Source organism: Hemitrygon akajei, chromosome 23 (genome assembly GCF_048418815.1).
Source record: "Hemitrygon akajei chromosome 23, sHemAka1.3, whole genome shotgun sequence".
Lineage (NCBI taxonomy): Eukaryota > Metazoa > Chordata > Chondrichthyes > Myliobatiformes > Dasyatidae > Hemitrygon > Hemitrygon akajei.
This window is the reverse complement of record NC_133146.1, coordinates 49,979,821-50,006,516: the sequence shown is the minus strand read 5'-3', so window position 1 is coordinate 50,006,516 and position 26,696 is coordinate 49,979,821. Positions and strand designations below refer to the sequence as shown.

At 39.3% G+C, this 26,696-nt stretch overlaps 1 protein-coding gene across 5 annotated transcripts in view; it reads right to left on the bottom strand.

Annotated features, from left to right (window-relative positions):
- Positions 1 to 272: 272 nt before the first annotated feature.
- The window catches only part of LOC140715423 (disintegrin and metalloproteinase domain-containing protein 12-like), a 373,939-nt gene continuing 347,515 nt past the window's right edge, over positions 273 to 26,696 (bottom strand). For 4 of the 5 annotated variants that reach the window (XM_073027589.1, XM_073027591.1, XM_073027593.1 and 1 more), the window contains 8 exons: positions 26,171 to 26,248; positions 18,385 to 18,493; positions 15,821 to 15,956; positions 10,913 to 10,982; positions 10,470 to 10,718; positions 9,196 to 9,246; positions 3,891 to 4,003; positions 273 to 1,783 (listed from right to left, as the gene is read on the bottom strand). In XM_073027589.1, coding sequence (XP_072883690.1) covers positions 1,735 to 1,783; positions 3,891 to 4,003; positions 9,196 to 9,246; positions 10,470 to 10,718; positions 10,913 to 10,982; positions 15,821 to 15,956; positions 18,385 to 18,493; positions 26,171 to 26,248 — 855 coding nt within the window. In that variant the 3' untranslated portion in view covers positions 273 to 1,734. The remainder of the gene's footprint in view (positions 1,784 to 3,890; positions 4,004 to 9,195; positions 9,247 to 10,469; positions 10,719 to 10,912; positions 10,983 to 15,820; positions 15,957 to 18,384; positions 18,494 to 26,170; positions 26,249 to 26,696) is intronic. The other variant, XM_073027590.1, reaches the window with a different exon arrangement.

The window sequence follows — 26,696 nt, the reverse complement described above, 5'->3', positions numbered from 1 at the left end:
TCCCCACCCATCTGGCTTCACCGATCACCTTCCAGCTAGCCTACTTCCACTCCCCACACCTTTCTACTCGGGCAACTACCTTCTCAGTCCTGAAGAAGGGTCTCGGCCTGAAATGTCGACTGTTTATTCATTTCCATAGATGCTGCCTGACCTGCTGCTCCTCCGGCATTTTGTGTGTGTTGTTTCTATTCTTTAGTTAGTTGAACTTACCGATGTTATATTGAGATATTAAGGCATGATAATGTACACAATAACTAACGACACAAAGGGAGTTGTCTGAACACAGAATTTAGTGAATAATGGACAGTTCACAAGCATAACCTTGAATCAATGGCAAAGGAAAACAAATTGCAGAAATGTTTCCCTGTAAAACCTAAAACATACAACTAACTTGAACAAGCTTAAATGGAATGTTACATACATTTCATTTAAAAAATACGAGATTGGAGTGGCTAGCTGACCTTCTAGTATATGTAAATGCTACAAAAATGTGTGTATAGTTTAATCAATAAACTACATCAGGCACTAATAACAAGTTTGGATTTCTTAAAAATCATTTTACACAATGGTTTACCTGAAGAAGGAAACAATGCAGTAATTGGATTTATATAAATTCTGTGAATCAGTCCAATTTGTGCTGAATTCCTCATTTCAATCTGATTTTTGTTTTAATTCCTGCTGTTTAAGAGTAATAGCACATTGTGTTTATTGGTGCCCTAGTAACTGTAGAGCAAATGCATTTATTCTGCTAAGCTGCAATTAGGCAGAATGTTTTCACTGAAAATTATCACAATTATGACACTCAGAGTTTTTCCGTTAAGAAATTTCAGTTATTGCAAAAGTGTCGACCACAGTGCACTGCATTGTAATAAATATTCAACATAAATTAATAATTTACACGTACCTGAGCAAGTACAAAGCACCGTAAGGAGCCACAGCACCAAAAATAGGAGCTCAGAGTCCCTTTATCTGTACACAAAATATGTGGAGCACCAGCTGATTTGATCACAACCTTTGGTGGTGTGAGTTTATCTCTTATTTACAGTATAAGGTTGCATTTCAAACAGTTGGTTCAGTCACTATTAGCCCATGCAGCAAATAAAATGCCTAATCATGTGGGTTCATAAGTCACTCAGAGATTTAACAGATATTATGTCTGCTGTCATACAATTCTAACATGATGAATGGCTCTGATCATGTAGCACAGAGGCATTATATCCATATGATGACTTGTTTACACAGTGAAGGCACTGTCAAGTTTCAGTGCTTTGACTGTCTAAATGATTTGCTCTGATGTCATTAAAAATTGAATAAAATGCATTTTTAGTATGGGTTACAATATAACAACCGGAGATGGGATACAATGAAGCTATTACAGCACATTGCTAAGATGCATTGTGGTACCATGAAATATTATTGGTAGTTGGAGGCAGGACCACTTTCATGGTATAAAGAACATATTGATGGTCTATGTTCTAGGCATTTCTCAATTAGACACGTTAGCAGTTATTTCCTCTTCCACTAATTAGGCTGAGAAGAACAGTTTGGCCACCACCTATATTTTATGAGACTTTGCCCATGCCAGTCAAGAAATATGGGCACAAATATGGATATATGGCAGGAACATTCCTACTCGCAATGCTGGTTAAAAAGAGGATTAACTCCGTTTAGAATTCTCATATAGTGCAAACATGTTTGGTCAGTTGCTGGCAGATAAACTCCTCTCATTCAATATCAACAACGCCGATTCACATTGTGTTGTTGAGGCTTCTTGGGAGCTGGTCTGAAAGAGGAACAAAAGAAGACAATGAGTAAACAAAGGTGTTCAACAAGTCCTGCAATGCCAAGAAAATACAGATCCTCGGTGGTCTGATGTCCCAAATCAAACTCTTCTTCATATCACTGCTTTGCTTATCTCCAGAATCCATCTACTCCTCTATTAAATGCTGGCACGTATGGCTAACTGTCATTGTTCTGTCATCAGTCCTGCCTCTCTCTCTCTACTGCCTGCTACGCTGCTGGTGTTTAGGGCAGCGATGAAGGTTCTCCATCTCTGGCCGTGTTCAGAGCTTCCTTCATCGTGTCAGTAGCTCAGTTTTCACTACTGTCAGTCATTCAAGTTCTGGTGGGAACAGGAATACCGTCACACTCAGATGTACAAGGGTACTTCATTGCTGTTTCTGCATTCATTTTGTGTTGCCAGCCAGGGTTGTTAGCCCTGAACTGAACCCCTGAATCAGGAGGACCAGTGGACAACTCTTAGAGTGGCCTCTACCCTTTGACCTACTGGGCATGGATGACCCTACCAAGAGTCAAAGCATAAAGCCCTGACTCCAGCCAACATAGCTCTCTGGGCCATCGAGGCAAGTCTCCAAACCATGACAAGGTTGCAGTCCTCTTGCCTCTACTGTCTTTGTTTTGGTTTAGGTGACCAAATGTCTTCAGGTATAACTGACTGCATCTAAACTTGAGTCCTTCCAAGGTTGAGGGCAATCAAAATGTCACGTATGATGAATCATTTCTTTTGTAATGCTTGAGAAATGTAAATGTAGGTGGTACTATTTTCAATATTTGTATCTTCAAAGGAAGAAACATTTTGGTAAAAATTAAGCAATTTATATAAAATATAATGTGAGTAAACCCAATCTAATTTCATAGCTACATACACAAAATGCTGGGTCTCGGCCCGAAACATTGACTGTACTCTTTTCCATAGATGCTGCCTTGCCGGCTGAGTTCCTCCAGCATTTTGTGTGGGTTGCTTGGATTTCCAACATCTGCAGATTTTCTCGTTTCTAATTTCATAGCTACTGTAACCAAGAAGATCGTCCTTGAAGATTTGTCCAAAAAGACGAAAGGAATAGATCCCAGAGCTTACCTTGTTGAGATAATACATCATATTGAAATCTCATACACATGGATGAGGATGCAAATATATTGGGGCTCAACAGATGAATCCATCTATCCTTTCAAGATGAGTTACACACAAGAAAATAGGACGGGAGTAGATCACTTTGCCATCTAGCCTGCTCCATCATTCAATGTGACCGTGGCTGACCTATTTCTCCTCTGTGCTAGACGTCCATAGCCTTCAATTCCCGGATATCTCAAAAATATATCTAACTCCATTTAAAATCTGTCTATTGATCTGGCCTCCGTAATTGTAACAAAACGTCCCTATTTCTAACCTCCAGCCCTCTGTGCCTAAAAACAGCCAATATAACATTTCCTTTGTTAATCACTAAGTTCAGCTGTCTGGTCAGCTGTCTTTTTGTGATTTATATAAAAGAACACGGAATCCACTTAATTGAAGTCTCCTTTCAATTTGTATGGCACCTTGTCTGGAATTCCGAAACACCACACCTAAAGATTCCCCTCTACCTACTCTGCTCACAAAAGTGGGAAATGGAATTCAACACATTGGAAAGCTTTGTCTTCTCCATAGTTAGTTGCGAATGGGGTACTTACAGAGGTCAATATATCAGGGAAAGGAAGTATACCAGCATAAGAAAGATAGTGACTGAACTTCAGAAGAAACACCTGAATTTTCTGTCTCACTCTGCACTCTTTACCTTCTTCACCTATCAGGTTATTCATGAAGACCAGACTTAAACATTAATGAAGCAAAAAGTGAAAGGTTCGGGTGTCAATTTGCATCTTCCACTGTGTGAGTTTACTGCACAACACTCAATGCTCAGTCTTCCCTAGAGCAGGTTCCCATGTCCTGCCTTCCTCCAGGATGTCCGCCCCTGGCTGATTGACAAAGGTCAGCTCAGCTGCAGCCTGGCTTGCTGAGCTCCTCCAGCATTTCGTGTTTGTTGCTTTATTCCCTTTGATGTTTTTCTTTGCTCATCGTCAAGTAAAAATTAATGCTTCCATAAATAACTTACCTAACTGGTCTGATCTGGATCTCAGGGTTCTGAATGGAGGCATGCAGTTGAACTGGCCGGTTAACAGGGTTTGCTGGCAGAGGTTTCTGTGGCGGATTACGTTTAGGCGGCCCCTGTGTTTAGCATGAGAAACAAAATGTGGTTTGTACTGATTTGAAACAATCTGGTAAATCAGTTAGAACAGCAAAAAAATCTCCATAATGCTCCCCAAAATACCAGAATTCCAGATGTCAAAGAAATGGAGGAACTGGATAGATGGACTGTAAGAGGTTTTAGAGGTGGGGCATGGCAGGACTGTGGACAATGTGAAGATAACGTAACAGATTTAAACAGGGCATCAATTTATGTCAGCAAGCAGAAGGTGAAGGATAAATGTGATTTAGTGCAAATTTGAATATGGGCAGCAGATTTTTCATTAAGTTCAAGTTTACAGAGAATGGATGGTGAGAAGATTAACTAGAGGATAGAATAATTGATGCATGTTTGTCAGCTGCAGATGTATGGGGCTAGGACTGGAGATGGGACATGTTACCGAGATGAATGTGGACATCTTTAATGATGAAGAGAAGCTCAGGGTATCAAGGTACTGAACTGAGGGATGATTATGGCCTGTGGCACTGTTTGTGTAGAGCAACTCAGGCTTAATATCATCTTAAATATGCTATCTCAGTTTTACAATTACGCTATTAAAGAGGGCTAACTACTTAAAAAAATTTTGTACTGTCATTTGTTTGGCAAATGGTGATAATTCCAGATACAGTGCATTGTTGGACTTTCACTAATACAAATGAAAGATAATGATAGGTTTTCTGCTGACTAACAAGTGTAATTGGGAGTGTACTTTACTTAGAATACATAAAAATGTTCTATTTACTATTCACTTCCAATGTGTCATCATATTTAATAACAATAATAGCTTCATTCATAATAGCAAGTATTAACCTTTTATAACCTTGGTTTAACAGTAAATATTTAACATATACAATCAGGCAAATTAAAAAAATGGTAATCACATACATAAGTCCACAGGCCTTCTCCTTCCCTAATGACAGTAACTCTAATATCAATAAAAATTATGAAACAGCAATTCAGATTTACTGTTTAACCAGCAGTTCATAAAATGGTAATTTTTACATTAATTTTATTTAATAAGATACAATATGGAGTAGGCCTTTCTGGCCCTTCGAGCCACACTGCCTAGCAACCCCCAATTTAACCCTAGCCTAATCACGGGATAATCTACAATGACCTCTTAACCTACCAGCTGGTATGTCTTTGGACTGTGGGAGGAAACCAGAGCACCCAGAGGAAACCCACACGGTCACAGGGAGAATGCACAAACCCCTCACAGGCAGCGGTAGGAATTGAACCCTGGTCACCCATACTGTAAAGTGTTGTGTTAGCACTACACTCCCATGCCGCCCTGAAAATGTTCTCACTTTTTGTGTGCTGTTATGTAAGTGTATCTCCAAGATCCAGCACTTTGGTTTTAAATGTTCAGTATTTGTAATGAAAGAAGCTGGAAACAATCAACAGGTGATGAGACAACGTTTGCAGAGAGACAGCAATAACCCTGCCGTGAAAGGGCATCTGAAATAAAGCATTCATTTTGCTCCTCTTTCCATGGATGCTGTCTGACCTGCTAAGTATCCCTAGCACTTTCTGTTTTCAGCTTTGATTCTAGCTCCAGTGTAACACCCTGGGAAAGGTTTCTCTGCTAATGTAATGGTCTTTCTGTAGAAGCAGTGTTTGGGTTATGGTTGGAGATAACGGCTGCTTTGGAATGTGAGCCGTCCAATGAGGGGAGTGTGCTTTCGTGCCGTGTGTCTGACACCAGGGTGGTCTGGGTCTTTTGTTCGGCGGGAGACAGAGAGAGATGAAGAGGTTGTAGACACCAGAAAGGAGAAGAGTTGGAGTGGGGCCAGGATTCGATGAAGCCCGGGGAAATCGATGGAGGATCGGCAAAAGGGAAACCGTGAGCTCCAGCCTGTGCACATTAGACCTTTCCTCTTAGGTTTTCTTTACTAGTCCTTCAGTCAAATTAAGAATTATAAAGCTAAATTGTTTAATTGCATATGGAGTACCATCTGTTATTTCATGGTACTGATTTGTAAGATGGGAACACATCACGCAGCGTCCACACAAATAGGAAGTTTTGCATCTCAACTTCATATGTTTGGCGGGGCCAGAGATTGTCTTCCCTAGACCTACACAGCCCACAGAACCTGAGGGTTACAACAGCATTTGCACACTTCCTCTTTGTGTAAACTAAATCCAGGGATGTTCAAATATTTTATGACGCTACTTTAAGTGCCATCCTCACAACTAGAATGGGAACGCTGATATTTTGATTGTAAAATGACATGTCAATATATCTTATGATATTTGCATTTAAAAGCCAGTGGGGTAGAACATTTTAATTTATGTTGCTCTGTCACCTCCTGATGCTTCAAATTATATTTTATGTAAAAGCTGCAAAAGATAACAGAGTCAATAAAGTATCTTTATCAGCATTACTGTCTTCCATAAAGTCTCTCTTTCTCATAAATTTGCTTTTATGTTGTAATTTGTGGTGGCTTTTAGCGTGTGAGTGCCTGCCAGTTCCAGCTGGATTACCGAATCCTGACAATTTAGTTTTTAGCTTGTATTCAGTTGTGTGAGACATGGAAGCAGAATTTCAACACAGCTGGAGGGATACAGAGTTGTACGGTCCTTTGGCCCAGTTCATTTGTGATGACCACGTTGCCTACCTACGCTAATCAAATTTGCATGCATTAGGCCTGTATCCTTCTTTCCTACTTTCTAATCTAAGTATCTGCCCTCTAAATATTGCAATTGTATCTGCCTTTACTACTTCCTCCGAGAGTTTGTTCTACTGCCTCCTGAGAGAAAAAATTATCCCTCAGATCTGCTCCTTCTTCCCTCACACCTTAAATCTACGCTTGCTAGTTTTAGACTCCCCAGGAGAAAAAGACTCTTATCTGTCTATGCCCATCATAATGTTACACTTCTGTAAGGTCATTTATCAGCCTCCAATGTTCCAGAGAGAATAAACACACCCTATCCAATCTCTTGAAGAAAGGCCTATATTACAGGCATCATCCTGGTGAATCTCTTCTGCCATCCTACTCTTCCCAATGTCAGCATATCCTTCCTTAGTGTGCTGACCAGAACTAACTTATTTATTGAGATATAGCACAGATTAGACCCTTCCGGGCCTTCGAGCCATGCAGACAGCAATCCCCAGATTTAATCTCAGCCTAATCAAGGGTACAATTCACAATGACCAATTAACTCACCAACCTTGAACTCTGGACTGTATGAGGAAACCAGAGCACCCGGAGGAAACCTATGTAACCATGAGGAGAATGTACAAACTCCTTATAGGCACTGGCAGGAATTGAACCCGGGTCACTGGTATTGTAATGCGTTGTGCTAACGTTACACAATACTCCAACTGCAGATTGACTATTGATTTGCACAGCTGCTGTGTGACATACCAATTCTTATTCTCAATGCTTAAGTCGAAAGCTTAATTCCATTTTCAGTACCCTATCCACTTCTGTCACCATTTACAGGGAGCTAAACAATCGTACCTAGTGTCGCTCTGTACATCAACAGGTCCCTGAGGATGTTGCCATTTATGTTCTGAGTATTTGATGTCCCAAATTACATTACCTCACACTTTACAGGATTAAGTTCTGCCACGGCCCTGCCCAGCTTTCCAAATGATCTATGTCCTGCTGGAACCTTTTGCAACCTTCTTTGCTGCTCACTGCTCCACCAATGTTGATGTCATCAGCAAATTTACCAATAAGACCTCTGATGTTCACTTCCAAGTTATTTATACATGACAAACAACAACAATTCCAGCATCAGTCCCTGCGGTGCACCACTAGTTACAGATTTCCAGTCAGAGAAACACCCATCCACCACTACTCTCTGTTTACTGTCATAAAGCCAATTTTTAGCACCCAGTTTGCCAACGCATCTTGGATTGACATTTCAGGCTGAGTAAAAGATTTAGGCTCAAACCCTTCCTGTTGAAGGGGCTTGGCTCGAAGTATTGACTATTTACTCCTTTCCATAGATGCTGCCTGATTTACTGATCTCTTGCCTGTTTTATCTTGGATCCCACCTGCGGACCTAACACGACTTTGTCAAAGCCTCTTGCTCTGTTCCTAAGTTCCAACGCATCTACTGCTCTGCCTTTCTTAGCTACCTCCACAAAGCACTCAATTGGTTTTGTGAGATAGGATTTCCCCTGCCAAAGCCAAGTTGACACCTCCAGATCAGTCCCTGCCATTCCAAGTGAACTTAAATCCTGTCCCTTCAGGTTTTTCCAGTAATTTCCCTACTATTGATGGAAGGTTCATCGACCTATAATTTTACGATTTATCTCTATTGCCCTTTATTAATAAGAGGACATTAGCTGTCCTGCAGTCTTCTGGTATCTCACCCATAGCTAACAAAGCTGCCAAGATCTCCATGAGTGCCTAGTAACATCCTCTCTTGCTTCCCATAGCATCCTGGGATAGATCCTGCCATGGGGATTTATCTGCCTTTAGGTGTGCCAATATTACAGACATTTTGTGGCATACATATGTTTTAGACTGTAACTGTAGCCCTCCTCTACCTCTCCATCGTCTCCTAGTGAAGTATTCATTTAGGATCCCACTCATATCTCTGGCTCCACCCACAGAATTCCTGATAGGTGCCCGAAGGGATCAATTCCTTCCCCAGTTACTCTCTTGCTTCAAATATTCTTAAAAGAAAGTTGTTGGGATTCTCCTAATCCTGGTTGTCAAAGCCATTCATGTCATCTTTTTGCCCCCTAAGTTCTTCTGTTCACTTTAACATCTAAAGATGCTAAGCCTCTCAAAGTCCAACCCAGTTGTGAGAGGTGGAAACAGATAAGGCCAACCAAAAGGGCTCTGGGGAAGCTGTGTAGGCCAATCCCCTGGACTGTGGATACTATAGATTCCAGAACCATTGATGAACTCCAACCATACCATTGACTTTGGACGATGGAGACAGGAGGTCATCAATGCCTTTGCCCACTGGGAGCTAGGGGCCCAAGAAGAAGGAGAAAAATATTAAAGGATTCACAGTGCAAAATGCCCATGCCTGAAATATGCTTCCTTTTATTTCAGTAGCTTGCTCTTAAGCTTTATAAAAACTAAATTTGCAAAACCATTCCTTAATTAGTTAACCAAAAGTAACCATTAAGTCAAAGGAGCCTCATTTAAATCTCATTAAAATATATTTCAGATGTCCTCTAGATTAAAGAAGCAAAGCAGCTCACAGTAGGAGTTCCAGCAGCCTCCTTGGCCTGCCATCTTGTCCCTTTCTTTGCCTGAATGATAAATATTTCAACATCACTCAACACATTCACAGCAAAATGATGTTTCATATTTTCTCTGCTGTCTTCAGGCTTTTATTTCTAGCCCTCTCAAATCTTACCATAGCTTAAAAGATAACAAAAAGAAACAACTTGTAGGAAAAGATTTGATGTATAATTTTAAAGCAATAAGGATATGCTCGCATTGGATTTCCATGACCTCTCCAAGCCAAAACAGAAACGGGTGATCATGTGTTTGGAATCGTGGTTGGGAGCGCTATGTTAAATATTTATGAAACTTCGCTGTTTAATAATTCTGGCGCATGTTTAGCAAGAAATCCAGAATCAAGAGGCACTATTTTATCTCTGGAGAAATATTAGTTCAGTGAATCCATTTCATTGGAAAACTTATTTTTATGCATACTTCTGATGGAATCTTCCATTCTAAAAAAGAATCTTTTGAAAAACAATATGAATATTATCATATTGAATGTTTTTCATATTTCTCATAACATTCAGCCCATCAAGTGCTCTCCAGTTCATTCCCATCAAACCAATTTCCTCCCCGACAGATCCTCCCCGGCAGGCTCTATCCTGGTAAACTGTTGGCAACCCATATGGTTCGCAAGTCAGAAATCTGGCTGCTAGCAGCCCCTCAACGTCCAGCAGTTCCATACCACCAGTCTCTCAAGTGCTCATTTATATGTACACACTACGTTCAGTAAATCAGGCGTACATAATCTGGGGAGGCTTATATTACACAGCACCCTACTCCCTCCTGCATTCCTATCAACAACCTTGATTCTCCTACCTCCCACTTCCACGAGAGATAATTTACCATAACCAATTAAGCAACCGCTCAGCGTGACTTTGACAAGCATGACAAGGGGGTAATGACTTGGGGCGGTGGGGGGAGCTCACACAGTCACAGGGCAATATTCAAATAATGACTTTGCTGAATTTGAAGCCTAAAAAATTAATTAGTAAATAATTAAAACAACAAAGTTACTTTAGCATGCCTCCTAAGGCCTTCTGTATGTTAGCAGATTAATGCGTGCAAAATTTATGAAACAATTTCAACTTAACTGCCTGCTTTATTTTCACTATTTATATAAAAAGTATTCCAGAAATTTCTGACCAAAAATAGAATATGTTGCAGAAATATGTGAGTTATTTTCAAGTAAAAGACGTCTTTAAAACTTAACAGCATGTTAGCACCGTACAGGCCACAGGCTTACCTGGGGATGTCTGAAGGAAGGGTTGGCCGGCAGTGGCCTGCTGGGTACTCCAGAACCTGACTCCATGCCATGGTTGAGGGGTGGAAGGACCCGCTGCGGTGTCAGGGAAAAGTGCAAGTTTGCTCCTTTGACTGAATGTGGCAGTGGATTGCTAATATGAACAGGCTGATAGCCGGGTGGTCGCCGTGCAGCCTGATCCAGCATAGCAGGGGATGGGAATGAACTAGCAGGCTGAAGATTGTCTGCATGCTGAAACAAACAGGCAACCAAAGTTAACTATAATAAAATCACTCAGTATGTGTTAATTGGCAATCATTTAACTTGGTATCCAAAATTTTATTTGGATTTAGCAGAGTAAATTATTATGAGAGTCTCTATTGAGTCAAGAAACAATGAACTCTATCTCCTATTGAAAACATACAGTATTTTCTCTGGTAATATACCTTGTATATCTTGGATTGTCTTTTGATAGGAGTCGTGTAGGCAGTGCTAGATTGGCTTGGCGTAGAAGATCTAGTAGGATCCACAAAATACAATAGGAAAAATTATTAATACAGTTGATTTGAACAGATTTAATACAGTTAAAACAACAAAATTATACAGTTAATTAAAGTTAGGAATAATATGAATACATTTGCTTCTGATCAAGTCTTTGCCAAATGCAACTTAATGTAGTTCTTGTTCTCAAGCTCATCTTAAATGTAATGAGTTGTGTTCCACTGACACCAAAAGTAACATAGAAACATATTAATCACAAAAGAATTATTGTTCTCCTATACGCAGTTGGGAGATGCGTTTACATCACAAACAAGTCAAGTTCATTTCTTATCTGACAACAATATACTATACATAAAGCTTTGGATGAAGCAATTTCTTCCATCTCAATCCTGAATGGCTGATCCCTAATTTTTAGACACAATCCTTGCTTCTAGACATCACAGCTGGGCAAACATGGCCTTCACATTTTTTGCAGCCTGCATAATCAAAGACCCTGACCAACCATGGTTCTCTCTTCTCCCCTCTCCCATCGGGCAGAAGATACAAAAACCTGGAAAGCACAAAGCACCGGGCTCAACGATAGCTTCTCTCCCACACTTGTCAGGCTCTTAAATGGACATTTTGTAGAATAAGATGGACTCAACCCCACAATCTAGCTTGATATGATTATCCACTTTATCGTTTACCTTCACTGCAGTTTTTAGGAGCTTTTACACTTTATTCTACATAGTTATTGTTTCTAACTCAATGCACTGTGTAATGATTTGATCTGTATGAACAGTATCCAAGACAAGCTTTTCACTGTATTTTGATACATGCGACAACAACAAGCCAATAGTTTGTATTTATGGTACACATTATTCCAGTTACTGGGGACCAAATTACTTATTTTTATTCTTGCACTTTTATCCTCATTGCTTATTTCTTAAATCAAAACCTATTTAACACAACTGTCTGAATGAGGCCAATTAACTTAGGGCAGATGGATAACTAGAGTCTTCCTTTTTTTATGCTTTTTTATTGTCCACTGACCTAAAACAAATGGGAATTAACTTTGGCATTGTTAACAGAGGTACAGTGTACCATACTTTTCCATTCCTTCCACTGGATGCAACTGTATTTTAATGACAAGATTGAATGGTTTGTTGATTTGGGGGGAAAAAAACACAGGTTGAATACCCCTTAGCTGAAATACCAAATCTGAAAATATCTGAAGTACAAAAATTTTTTTTGAGTGCTGACGCTTTGTCACCATGGAAAATGCCACAAAGTGTTGGGAAGGTTCCCAGGCTTCGTACAGGCCTCTGCACACCACTGACTGTTCTGAGAAGTGATCTCACATATGTGATCAATAGAAGTTAATGAAAAATAGAAAAACACTGCATAAGGTGAAAAATGAAGACCTTGATCATGTACTAAAAGACTGGATTCATCAGCGTTGGTTGAACATATGCAGCTTAACAGTATGCTGACCTTGAGACAAGCAAAAATCTATCACAATGAACTGAAGATTGAAGGTAATTGTGAATATGCAGCAGGCTGGTTGCAGAAATTTAAGAAAAGGCACGGCATTAGATTTTTAAAGATTTTAAAAAATTTTAAAGATAAACTCTGATCATGAAGGAGGAGGGGAATTCATTGATGAGTTTGCAAAGATTATCGCTGATCTCACACTAGAACAAACCTACAATACTGATTGTTATATACCTTGCATAAAACCTAAAAAAAGTACTAAATTACAAAAACATTTTTCTGTAACCCTTTAATCATTGTAGGTGGAGACAGAAAGCCTGTTGTTGTTTGTCGTTGTTCAACAGCTGATTCAGGTATTCTCCTGATGCTACTGTGCTGCTTCTGATACCCTGCACACATTATATTTTCATTCCATTAAAGTATGTAATCATTTCTACTGTTAAGTACACATGTGTGATGAACATGTGGAAGACAAAGACTGCTTACAGGTAGCACATAACTTCAGTCATAAATGATGACGATCTCAAACTGCTTCTATATATTCCAAAATCTGAAAAAAATCCAAAATCTGAAGCACTTCCAGCCCCAAGCATTTTGAATAAGGGGTATTCAACCTGTTCTTAAAATGCCTGGCCATTAAGTGAGTCTTTCGCTTACTTTGCATTGTTTTATCATGCAAGTACCTGGATTCCATCCCAGCCCATACTATTTATTTGAAAATGTTCTCCTTTTGATGGGTTGCTGAAATTATTTAGGGTGGCATTTAAGGTAAAGACTAAACCTAAGAGGAAATATATGCAGCTATAATTATAGTAGGAAGATAAAATGAAATCCTGATCTATCAGATCAAAATCATGAGCGTCAGAAAAAGGAAGTATACAGAGTGGTATACTGCAAACTGGCAGATGAGGTGATCAGTTTGCAGAGTACCGGCACTCTGAGTGAAATGGCCACCTTAAGCTTCCTGTTGCAAGCCATTTCACCTCCCCTCACTATGAACCCATCATCATCAACCCAACATCAACTAGAACAACTTTTCATACTCTACCAGGTATAGTAGGTACCAACTTTGCCCATGTTTGGTCTACAAATACAAACATTGAATTTTCCAATTTCACTGACCCGTTCCTCTTGTGCTTCTACTCTCTGACCCACCTTTGATTCTCTCAGTTTTGTTCCCTTTTCCATATGCCCCACCAGACTCCATAACCTAGTTTCATCCCTCTCCCTCTCCTAGTTCCATCCCCCTACAACTCAAAGACTTCACCCGCCAGATGTCTTCCCTATCTGATTCAATTTGTCCTTTATCACTCCCTTACTGGGTCCTATTGTCACATTCCTTACTCATCAGATCCCAACAATGGTATCCATTGTGTTCAAGCTTATCACCCTGTCTCCACATTAACCCACCACCTGGCTCCATCCATCTTTTGTTTCCTTGTATGCTTCCATTCATCATTCCCTTACCTCTGCCTCCCAATTCTACCCCTCCCATCAACTGGCTTCATCTGCCCACCATCCCTCACCCCACCTCAGCCAACTTATCATCAGCTGGCCCCTGCCTCACACCTACGCTCTTCTCTTTATGCCAACTATCAGCCATCTCCGCTCTCGATCCAGGGTCTCAAACCAAAACTGACCGCTTCTTCAATTCCTTACCATGCAGCTCCGACCCCCACTCCCCACAACCTCTCACCGGTGCCTCACAACTCACTGAGGTCCTCCAGCAGTTTGCTTCTTTGCAACATACAGCAGTATTTTCTTTGCATCTATTTTCTTCTGCTTTGGTTTTAGTATTCAGTATTTTCTTTTGAAGTAGAGTACACTGCTGTATGATGCCTCACATCACCTCTCATCATTCCAGTCTAAATGAGTTCCATCGTCCATATAATACGCATTGGAAAAAATACCTACATTGTGCATAAAGGGAAATCTCTTTATCTTATATGTGTACAGTATCAATAATATCTTATTCTTAAAGTAGGAGGCACAGAAAGGAGAGGCTGAAGACATTCATAGGACACTAACACAGACACAAAGCCACAGCTTTAACTTCATCTTTAAAGCATTTTGTGGTTATTTGCTGCAAATGGAAAGCATAAATTCATCAACTTCATTGTCCTGGAACGTGCAGATTTGCTACTGCAACATCACCCTAGTGCCAAGAATTCTTTAATTTATTCCTAACAAAAGATAACTTGGATTTGTAACCAGAAATATAAGCTATCAATGCTTTCCTTCTATAATTGACATCTTGATGAATTGGAGTGCCCAATATACAAAAGCTGGAATGCTTAACGAAAACTTCTATCCTACTGTTATCAGAAACAGTCTCGATGGCCGATGTCTTATGGTATAGGCGCTTTCAAATTATGTTGACAGCAACACTGATGAGCCAGTAGCGTGTAAGTAATTGTGAGCAGTGCACTGACACAGGTGAATAGCAGGATTTGCAGACTGATAGTGGCACAGGGGATCTGGGCTTGGGATTTGGCACAAGTAGCAAAGAGCACATCGATGCGTTCTGAGTTTAGACTTAAAGGAACATCAATAACTTAAAGGATAAATGTATGATGTGCTGAACTTAAGCAGCGCAGTAGCATAATGCTATTAAAACAGCAGCTACACGGGTTAAATTAGATCACAGGATATAGGAGCAGAATTAGGCTGTTTAGCCCATCGAGTCTGCTCCGCCATTTCATCATGGCTGGTCCATTTCCCCTTCAGCCCCAATCTCCTGCCTTCATAACATTATAAGATACAGTATATCATAAGACTCTACCAATGTCTCCCTAAGACTGCGTTGGTTTCCTCTGAGTGCTCCAGTTTCCTCCCATGTTCCAAAGATATACAGGTTAGTATGTTAATTGGTCACATGGGTATAATTGAGCGGCGTGGGCTGGAAGTGTCTGTGACCACGGTGTATCTCTAACTAAATAAATAAACACAAGGTCCTTTGGGACTGAAACAGAAGTGTTCTGGGTCAATTTCATCTTGCAGCACTGCATGTATAATATTTGGTACCCACTACCGTCATCAGGAACAAATTGGAACATCTTCCATTCACTGACATTCTCACGTATTACTTTGATGAATGTTAAGGACTAAGAATATTTCCTTTAAAATAAATATTATACTGATTTAGACATACTTCCATATTTAAAATGATATTAATGGAATTTTAAAAATTGATTTAAAAAGGGAAGGACTAGAGAAACAGGAATGTTTACATCCATTATCTATAATTAGGGCAATGGACCAACTAGATCTTTTCTCTTCTAATTCAAGACCTAAGTTAAAAAAGCAAAGACATTTCCAAGCGTCTCCATAGCAAAAAATGAAATTATTTTTACCTAATTTTTTCCTTATAAAGGCTTTACCTTAATTTTTCTACGGTGGTTATTTTATGTGAGTAAAGAAGCTGAAGCAGTGTCTTCCGTTTGAAACACATGATCACGCCAGCTGTGATTAGACTCAAAATGGTGACTAGAATGCCCACAAACAAGCTGTTGTTTCCTGAAACACAAAGGGTACATACAATTTAATTTCAATAGTGACTGCAACATAGTCTTTAAAATACATAACTGATAATTGTACAAACGTTTAATCAGTAATCAATCACTGGTAACTGATTCACAATTTTCTGAAGTTTGGCTGTCTGTATCATTTTTGAAATCGTTTCATTCTTGAATGAAATATTATTCTCTTATTCATACTCCAAGATTGTGCACTCTGACCCACACCTTTTCCAGTTGAGTCTTAATTTTAAAATCTCATACATTGTTCAGATTCTCCCTAGGGCCTGTTCCTCCCTATATCTGTAATATCATGCCATGCCTCTAATTCTGTACTCTAGCCCAATGCAGGGTTTAATTACTCCACCATCAGCAACATCCCTAAAATCTAAAGTTTCGTCACTAAACGTTCTCTCCAATTCTCCTTCCTCCTCTAGGTTGCTTCTCAAATGTATCACCGTGGCGAAGCCTTTGGCCATGTGCCCCGATACCTCCTCTTGGTGCCGAGTATCAAGTGTTCTGAACTATTAATAGATCCACAAGCTTAGAAATATTCCACACTTTCTATTCTTTCTTTCAGTACTTTGGGACATTCTGCTCTGTTTAATGTGAGGGAAAATAAACATAAAAGCAGCAAATCCAGTCAAGCCGCATTTGTGGAAAGAGAAACGGTTGATATTTAAGGTCCAAGCCCCTTTGTCAGAACTGGAAAACCGAATAGTTTTCAGTAGAAGAGAAGGCGAGGTGAGGTTTATCATGTATTAAGGAATATCGCATATAGGGTGAGACCAAATGACTTAATATAGCAGTAAAAAAATCAGGCTAAGCCTTTTTAAGTCTATTATGTGTTGTTAAAAGCAAAGCTGTGGGATTTACTCAGCAGGACAGAACAACAGAACAGAAACTAGCCAGAATGGCGCCAGGCAGAATTGGTCAGTTCTGACAGAGACAGAAAGAAAGAATGTTAACTAAAGTTAGAGAATTCAATATCGGGCCCAGGAGGCTACAAACTCCCCAGATGGAAGATAAAATGTTGATCCACACGTTTGCATTGGTTCTTGTTGCTACACTGCAGGACGCCATAAAAAGACAGGTCTGAAAATGGTTGGGACGGTGTATTAAGATAGCAGGAAACTGAAGGCTCAGGAGCTTTCCTCTGGATTAAAAGCAGGTGTATCATAAAGCCATTCCTCAGTCTGCATTTGGTTTTGCCAGTGTAGGGAAGGTCACAACGTGACCACTGAATCCAGTACATCAGAATAGAAGAACAAAAGGGTATCAGATATGAAACATGAACCATTTGTCTTTTCACAGAGGCAGTCTGACTTGTGGAGGGTTTCCAGCAATTTCTTTTTTTTAATTTAGATTTCCAGTATTGATACTTGTTTTTGATTTGTATTTACTCAGATGCAAGTTGTCGTTGCTTGTGTGCTGCACTGTTGGTCGGGATCGACCATGATGTTGTGTCCTAGCTTCTGAAATGGACTCGCAAGCCAGTACCCAAGCCAAGGCAGCACCATATGGAGAGCAAACTGTCGCCCATGGAGCAGTCTGCCTCTCTCCGTGCAGCTGATGAATCCAAAGGAATGGCAGTGACCGACACAGTTTGGCGCTGGCGACATTGCAGAAGTTTTTTAGTCAGCGTTGAACTCAATGTAGGACTGCTTTAGGGACTCCACCCCTGGATTTTTCATGAAGACTTCCCCATGAACGGGTTTAGCCGCAAGGCAGCAGAGGTTTGAAATTAGAATTTTTCTTCTCCTAGATGAGCTGCCAACCACGGCTGACGAGTCCCATCTGCCCAGGTGACTGGTTTTAAGGTGCCAGTGACCCACCTTTGCCAATAACAGTAGGAACAGATCTGCTGGGCTTGGTAGCTAAGTCACACATGAAGACCAGGAGTTGGACTTGGTTGACAGAAGCTATTTGAGACACACGCCATTAGGAGCATTTAATAGGTAGTGGGAGCTTCTCCCCAGTACCACCCTCAGCTATGACAACCTTAAGATTGCTTAATGTTAGAGGGTTATTATAAAACATTTAACAGCCACATATATGGGGCACTTGCCAATCTAATATTGTCAAGCACAAATCCAAAACTCACTCTTCATCGTACTGCCTAAAGGAAAGTACCAGAGATCATACTTAGAGGATATTTTAAACTTACACAGTTGCACTCTGGTGACAAAGTTTTACTTCAGTTCATTAAATGTACGGTGCCTCTGCTTATTTTTTGTTGCACCATGCATTTTACTGTCCCATACAGAATAATATGAAAATTTTTACACCATTGGCATGCTCTTAGGTTTAACAGATTTTTATTTCTATCATACTGATTATAGTTTCCATATGTATGCAAAATCTTGTGTAAAAGCTAGCACAAAAAGGAGCTAAGTTGATAATCATTGCCATATGCAGTCAATCCTCACCTTCAAGCCTCATGGGTCCACTGTCTATGCTGCCTCCTAAACCAGGTTTGTCACAATATGGCGGAGCCCAGTCATGGTCGCAGTGGCAGTTTTTATTGTTGTTGCACACCTAGTAACAAGTAAAGTAACTTGTGAGTAATTGCTTAAGTCTAACACAAGAATAAACGTTACCTCTCTGATTTAGTTCATATTTAATATAGTTCATAGATCAAGTTCAAGTTTAATTGTCATTCAACCATACACATGAGTGCAGCTAAATGAAGCAACTTTCCTCTGGGGCCAAGGTAAAAATCAGAGCACATATAGTCACACACAGCGCATCGCTCATATAACATACAGCACCTGCTATATAAGACCATAAGGTTTCGGAGCAGAATTAGGCCATTTGGCCCATTGAGTCTGCTCTGCCATTTCTTCATGGCTAATTCAAATTTCCCCTCTCAGCCCCAATCTCCTGCCTTCTCCCCGTTTCCCTTCATGCCCTGTCTAATCAAGAGTCTATCAACCTCTGGCTTAAATGACTTGGCCTCCACAGCTGCCTGGGGCAACCAATTCCACAGATTCCCCACTCTCTGGCTATAATAGATACTAAGTCAAAAAAAAAAAACTACATAAATATCAAACATGAGGAAATCTGCAGATGCTGGAAATTCAAGCAACACACACAAAATGCTGGTGGAACGCAGCAGGCCAGGCAGCATCTATAGGAAGAAGTACAGTTGACGTTTCGACCGTCCTATAGATGCTGCCTGGCCTGCTGCATTCCACCAGCATTTTGTGTGTGTTACTAAAATATCAAGTTAGTATAAGTGGTATGTTCAGTCTTTCAAACATTACTTGAATATCTTGGAGCTCTGTTGATAAATACACTTTAAGTATCATGCTGATGAATGATGAAGCAGCTGACATTTACATCTTTAAATGGAAACAAGACTGGCTTTTCTAAGTTCATCGTCAAATGAGAACTCCCTGAACTTCTGGTTGGATTTGGAATGCAGAATCTGTTACCTAATTTCCTATGGACTCCAACAGCAAAACTACTGGGTTTCAGATTCTATGTTAGATTAGCCCTGGCACAGGATTCAAAATGTCACTGCATTTTCTGTTTTATTTCGGATTTCTAGCACCTGTAGTTTCTTTTAATTTTCATTTCATGTACTCTGTGCCAAGGATTCTTTATCCCTCTTAACTGCTTTTTTAAAAATCTGCCTTGCCGCTTGCAATGATTTACGCACATTTACCGCTAAATTCATGATCTTTTAGCTCCTCCTGTTTATATTGCCAGATTGAAAAGGTCAGGGTGTCAGGTCTCGAGGCGAGGGACGGGCCAGTTCAGCTCACAGCCCTGCAAGGTTTACTCATCTCTGTGCTGAACTGAGGCTGCGGCCTGCAACTAACAGGCTCCTGCACCGCCTGAATCGGCTGCTGTGATTCCTGGCTTCGTGTCTGTGGACTCACTTTCGTGAACTTCAGTTCCAAAAGCTATTTGCTTAATTTTATTGTTTGCATGATTTTTTGTGTTTGGTTCTATTGGGTTCCTTTGTTTCCTGGCTGCCTGTAAGGAGATGAATCTCAAGGTTGTATACAGTGTACATACTTTGATAATAAACATACTTTGAACTTCGAACTATCTTCTCATTCCTTTACTGAAATATGACACTTGGCACTTTCTGTGTTAAATTTAATCTGGAATGTCTAACCGCTCTAGTACTCTGCCAAATTCTCTCGAAATCTAATAGTGTTACCAAACAATATAAACAAATAACACTGCCTATGAGCAACATGTTTGTTGAAGAGGAACATACAAAGCTACTTTTTAAAGATGGAAATGAAAGAAACATAAGCTATCAGAGAGGGTCTTGATAAAGATTACTGAGGTACGAAGAGGTGAGTCACACAGAGGCTTGAAACCAAGCATAGGACTTCAGCGATTGAAGTTGCCGCTGCTTAACTGGGAGTCAATGTAGATCAGCAAGTGGCTTGATACTCATATTGAGGGCATAGTCAGCATAACACAGTGGAAAATCATTACACTGTGTTACCTTAACAGTGGCAGGACTGAAGATCATAACTGTAATTTCTTGCAAGAACATTCAATCAGTGGTGGCTGACACTAACTTTTGTGAAAAATAGCGGCTGCAGAGGCTTCCAGAAAATATTCATGAATTTTGTAGAGGAATTCTATATGGAGCACTTAATGTACGTAAATGGACACATTTTTAATAGGGAAGGATGTCATGACTCCTGGGTGTCTTTCGGCCTTATGTACATCCCTGGGTGATTAAACCATCTAAAATTAATCCAGAACACCCAGGCTCTCATGACTTAACCCACACTGCGGACAGGTTATAAAGAGATAAAGATTAGCTTTATTTGCACATCAAAACCTGCAGAGAAGTGTGTTTTTTTTTGTGTCAAGTAGAATCTGAGAGGATTGTGCTGGACAGCCCACAAGTGTTGCCACTCTTCCTATGCCAACATTGTACGCCCACAGCTCACTGTATGTACGTGGAATGTGGAGGAAACCAGATGAAACCCACGTAGTCATGGGGAGGAAGTACAAACCCCTTAGACAGCAGCAAAAAATCAGACTCCGATTGTACAGTTGACAGCATTGCACAAACCACTACGCTACCATGCACAAGCGTTGTTGCTTACAGTATATCCTAGCCATCTCACTCAGATAAGAAAACGGGGGGAAGGAAAGTAAGTTTCAAATGGGATAGAAATCTGGATAAAACCACTGGAAAACCACTGGAATGGGAAATGGCTTTTCAGACTGTCCCTTCCTTCACCTGCCAAGTGTTTTCTGCTTACTTCAGCAGTATCAGAAGGGGCAGATTACTGCTTTTGCTTTCCTAGCAGGAAGCCTTGCACACTGGCAACGTATATCTAAAATTAAACTGCAGACTGCTTGTAACTTTCCCATCTAATTTAAAGTCATAATTACATTATATGGAAAATCTATATATTTGTGTTTGGCTCTTCTGGTAGGCTTGAGCCAGGGAGCCAATGGAAACACAGAAACTGTATTCCATAAAGGATTGCAAAGTATTGGTCAAAATCTTTTGCATAATATATAAAAACACATAAAAACTCTTTTTTTGAAGATAAGATACACATAGCTTTTAAAAAGTCAATTTTCTCACTCTGAAAGACTGAAATTCAGCAAAATATACATTTCAGCAAATAAATAAATTTTAAAGATGTTTACTTTTTGCTTTAATCTGAATTTGTAGCATTCATAAATTTTCACACTTAAAAAGCAATCACTGGGTTGAAATACGTGTTGCAAAAATTAAGATTAGAATTAAACCAGAGCAATAGCACAATGGATAGATAAGATATTCAGCCAAAGCGGGATTTTGAACAAGTGAAAATAAAAGATTTTAATATCATAACTGATAATGATAACATAAACTGATAACATGAGAACAATTTTTAGCATAGTTTAGTAATGTCTCAGAAAGATTTTAAGAGTGTAAGACCATTAAACTTAGGAGCAAAATTAGGCCATTCTGCCCACTGAATCTACTCTGTTAGCTCAGTTTTAATCAGTTTGTGAAAGTTTTTGGCTTTTTTCTTTAAATATAGTTTTTAACTTGAATAATTACATTTTGGCAATCTTACAATGTAACATTACAATAATGGGTCAAGTTTTAATCCAGATGTTAATTTTACTGGGAAAGTAAATGGGGTTAATTTTCAACATACTGGTGGAGCATAAAACAGACTGAGCTGAGGAATGAATGTAGAAAGCTGTGCAATTATCTTTCCAATTGAATGAAAGTAAATTACCCACTTCCTTTGAAAGGAAAATTGCCTGACTAAAATTTTATTTTTAAGCTCTGGCACTAGTTTGAAAAGCACCCTCAATATACAAGATAAATAAATAATGGTTCAATATATGCATGATGTATTCTGACCAATTTTTAATGCGAATTGATTCTCCCCCAAAATAGGTTCAAAGGAACAATGGCATAAAGGCATTTTGTGCTACTCATTAAGCCTGGTTAATTTGCAAGAATTTGTGCAGGATTGGGGTGGAAAAAGCAATGATAACATGTGGTTAATTGCTATTTATTTATTTATATGTTTAATTATTGAGATACAGTGCGGGATAGGCCCTCCTGGCCCTTTGAGCCACGCCATCTGGCAAATCCCGATTTAACCCTAGCCTAATCACGGGACAATTTACAATGAGCAATTAACCCACTAACTGGTACTTCTTTGGACTGTGGGAGGAAACCGAAACATGCAGAGTAAACCTACGTGGTCACGGGGAGAACGTACAAACTCCTCGTAGACAGCAGCAGGAACTGAACCCGGGTCACTGGTACTGTGAATCGTAGTGCTAACCACTACGCTACCATGCCAACCATTTTATTCAAAATCAGATTGAATTTAGTTAATGAGAAAATTTTGCAATGCAACTAGCGTGCTTCCAGAGAAGTTCATTGCATAACAGAACAAAAAAGGGATAATCGGAGAGGTGCTGATCTTTATGCTTTTCTTCTCTCTCCTGATTAGTGTTCATATTTGAATATGAAATAGCCCTGTATAGGGAAGATGGATTACATCTGCATGAAGTATTCATTTTAAGGGAAACAGTTTGCAAGCTGAGTTACTATAAAAATAGGGAGGAAACAAATAATACTGATTAATAAATAATGACGAACATCAATATTTGTTGCTTTTGTTGTAATGAATTTGCATCAGCTCATGGAAGTTGCATATTTTTATTTATCTTTCATGCAAGGCAACAGCTCTACTCACATTTGCTGGGCTACTAATCTTTCAATTCTGTTTCTTTTATCTGCCAATCATTAATCCTTAACTCAGAACGGTGCAAATAAATCTCTTGATATCTGCTTTCCATCCTTCGTACGCATGGTCTATCAAACTCTAGGAATAATCTGCTGACTAGTTCCTTCTAGACATAACTTGAATATAATTATATCATATTACACCATATACTGCTGTTATAAAGAAATGGTTCAAGTCATTAAACCTTTCTTAATTTATTGCTTTTATCTTTTACCAAAGAGAATTTAATTGAAATTATATTGTACCATCTCTAAAGCTTCAAACATTTTCCCAATAATTTCTAGCACTCTATGACAGGGTAAATGCAACTGAGCTCTTGTGAAGATTTCACATACACTCACCATTATATAAAGACTTTTACATATTTACATACCCTATTATAAGACCTAAAATTCCATTATATTTGTTAAAGAGATTTATTAACTAAGATACTGCATATTTAATAAGATGGAAATGCTACTATAACTTTTAAAAGTATTTCTCATATTGCTTTATTTGAACTTGTATATATAAATTCATTTTGTCGTTATTTGTAGAATTAGTGTAAAAGCTATGGGTGGTGGGTGGAGATACATCTCTACCAGAAGAGGTGTAAGGTGCTGCTTCTGTCCACTAGCCTGAAGGTAACCCTTGGGCAAGGTGTTTCACCAGCTTAGCCCGCCGATCAGGGTCACGGGAAGCCATGAGAGCAGCTGGTGGATGGTCGTATTGGCAGCTGGTGCATATCACGTCCTGGCTATGTGACCACTGATGCCGGGCGGACAATCGCTGAAGAGTATTGATAATGGTTGGGGTCACCCATCTTGTACAGACATGGCCCAGAAGAAGGCATTAGCAAACCACTTGTGAAAAAAAAGGTTGCCAAGAACAATCCTGATGATGAGACCATGATCGCCTACATCACACAACACATAATGACGATGATGTAATAGGTAGCATTTCCATTCTCTGTAAGTAATGAATGATTTTTAGATATACTTTGAATGTAACATTTCTGTTACTTAAACACATTCAACAAAAGTTTTCATTTGTCCAGACTAGTAAGAGACAATTGAATGTAAACAGGTAGACGCTAAAGCTGGTGGAACTGAGGCAAATTACGAAACTGAAAGGAGACTGGTTGTATGGTATGATCATTCCAATGGGTGAGAGTGACTGGTGTCATTCCCTAGGGAACCACGCTGGATCTCAACTAATGACTCAGATCACATGCTTGAAATTCAAACTCTCAGGTATGCTGGTTATATGAAGATTGGGAATAAAATTTAATGCAGATGGAAAGTAAAAGGTAAATTCAAGATTTACCTGAAAGATGATTAGTTAGAGATAGTTGAGATGCAACAGTCTCAGGAATCCATATACACTCATAACTATGATGTTGCAGTCAGGTACAAAACCAAATTGATAAATATGGGATTGATAGGATTACAGTACTCTGAGAGTCTGCTCTCTGTCGAGCAGCTTCTTCTACACTTAGTGGCTACTTTATTAGATATACCTGTACATCTTCTCGTTAATGCAAATGTCTAATCAGCCAATCATGTGGCAGCAGCTCAATGCATAAAAGCATTCTATGAATTGATAGGATGCATAAAAGCCAGCAGGTGTGGTCAAAAGGTCCAGTTGTTCAAACTAAACATCAGAATGGGGAAGAAATGTAACTATGTAACTTTGACTGTGGAGTGCTTCTTGGTGCTGGATGGGTGATTTGAATATCTTAGAAACTGCTGATATCCTGGGATTTTCACACACAGCACTCTCTAGAGTTTTAGAGGGAATGGCGTGAGAAACAAAAAACATCCAGTGAGTGGAAGCTCTATGAGTGAACACACCTCGTTAATGAGAGAGGTCAGAGAAGAGTGGCCAGGAAGGCGACAGTGACTCAAATAACCATGAGTTACAACAGTGGTGTGCAGAAGAGCATCTCTGAATGCACAACATGTTAAACCTTGAAGTGGATAGCTTACAGCGGCAGAAGCCCACAAATATAAACTCAGTGGCCACTTTATCAGGTTCTGGAGGTAATAATGTGAATTATTTTGCTGAATGGAATTTTATTTTTAACATCAAGGTAAAAAGCTACCAAAAGTTCTACCAGGGACTCTGCTAAACTGACAGTGAGTGATAAATGGGGGTATAAACTGAAATTTGAAGGGAAATTGTACAAAAATGAATTTTGTCAAAAAATAAACCAACTTGACTTTTTTTTTACAGAAAATGAGTGCAAAGTAATTAAATTAGTCCACATTATTTGAATAAAGGAGTAAGCAGCACTAGCTGAATTGTTTTTTTTTCTAGGTCCTACATCCTCCTACCCTTTATCCAATATTTTCAAATGTTTATTTTATGTCCCATTCAGCTCATAGAACTCTTCTGCATGAGTTCAGAGTTACAATTAAGATACAACCTACAGTGACCTTTATGTATTCAGAAAAAATATTCTCAGAAAAGATCCACCAGAGAAATGTTACCTATTCATATCTATCCTCCAAAGCTCATCGAAGGATACTTCAGACCAGATGGCATTGCTGATGAAAATATGTTTACATTACTTTTGCCAATCTCATTTTCTTATTTTCTTATTTTCTACATATGACATTACAAGCATTGAGTTTTAAAATTTTGTCGTGCTAGTATCGTCTGCAAGGTTAGACTTAGTCTGCCGTTTAGGATACGTCACCAATTCAGTATCTCATCAATATTTTCAGCTGAGAACAAGATCTGATTTGGATGGCTACTGACTTAAAAATGAACAGAACAACTTGGCCTTTAAAACCAGCTATTAAACTTGAACTGATTTTGCTGATGGAAGTGCTTTGATATTAAATGGAATATGATCTTATCAGTGTAACTCATGAATAAGCTTAAGTGACCAAAGAAAATTTTCACAGAGAGCCTTTTTACATTTAGTATTAAGACTAAAACGTGTTTTAAAAAAAGTGATAATGCACAATCTTACCCCTTGACCATGACATTTAGAAGCACATTCTAAAACTCCAAACGCACTGATATTCTGGCATCGTCGGTTTAGACAGATCTGGCAAAGCAGAAATATTTCTGTTATTATACTGTAACTGTTCATGAATACATTTGATTACATATAAATTAATCTAGAAGTGCAGGCTCTCTAAAATATTTGAATTGCTTTCTACTTAACAACTTTTCTGTGGTATTATGTACAATAATAGTCCATAGAAATCCCTATTTTAAGTAGCTTGAACAACAATGACAAATCCCTTTGATGCAGAAAACACAGTAAAACGCTCCATTGAGCTCGAATTAAAATAAAAACAGCATGGTAATAAATATGTTACATAAGGAGAGGTGATCAAAAGCATTCATGGAGCATTTATAGCCTGCGAGGACACTGCAGAGATCAGGAGGAAGTGAGTCCATGCTGAGATCTAACATATGAGGACTGGTTTCAAATCTACGGTGTTCAGGCATCAGAAGGCAGCAGGCAAAGAGATAGTGAGCAACACTTG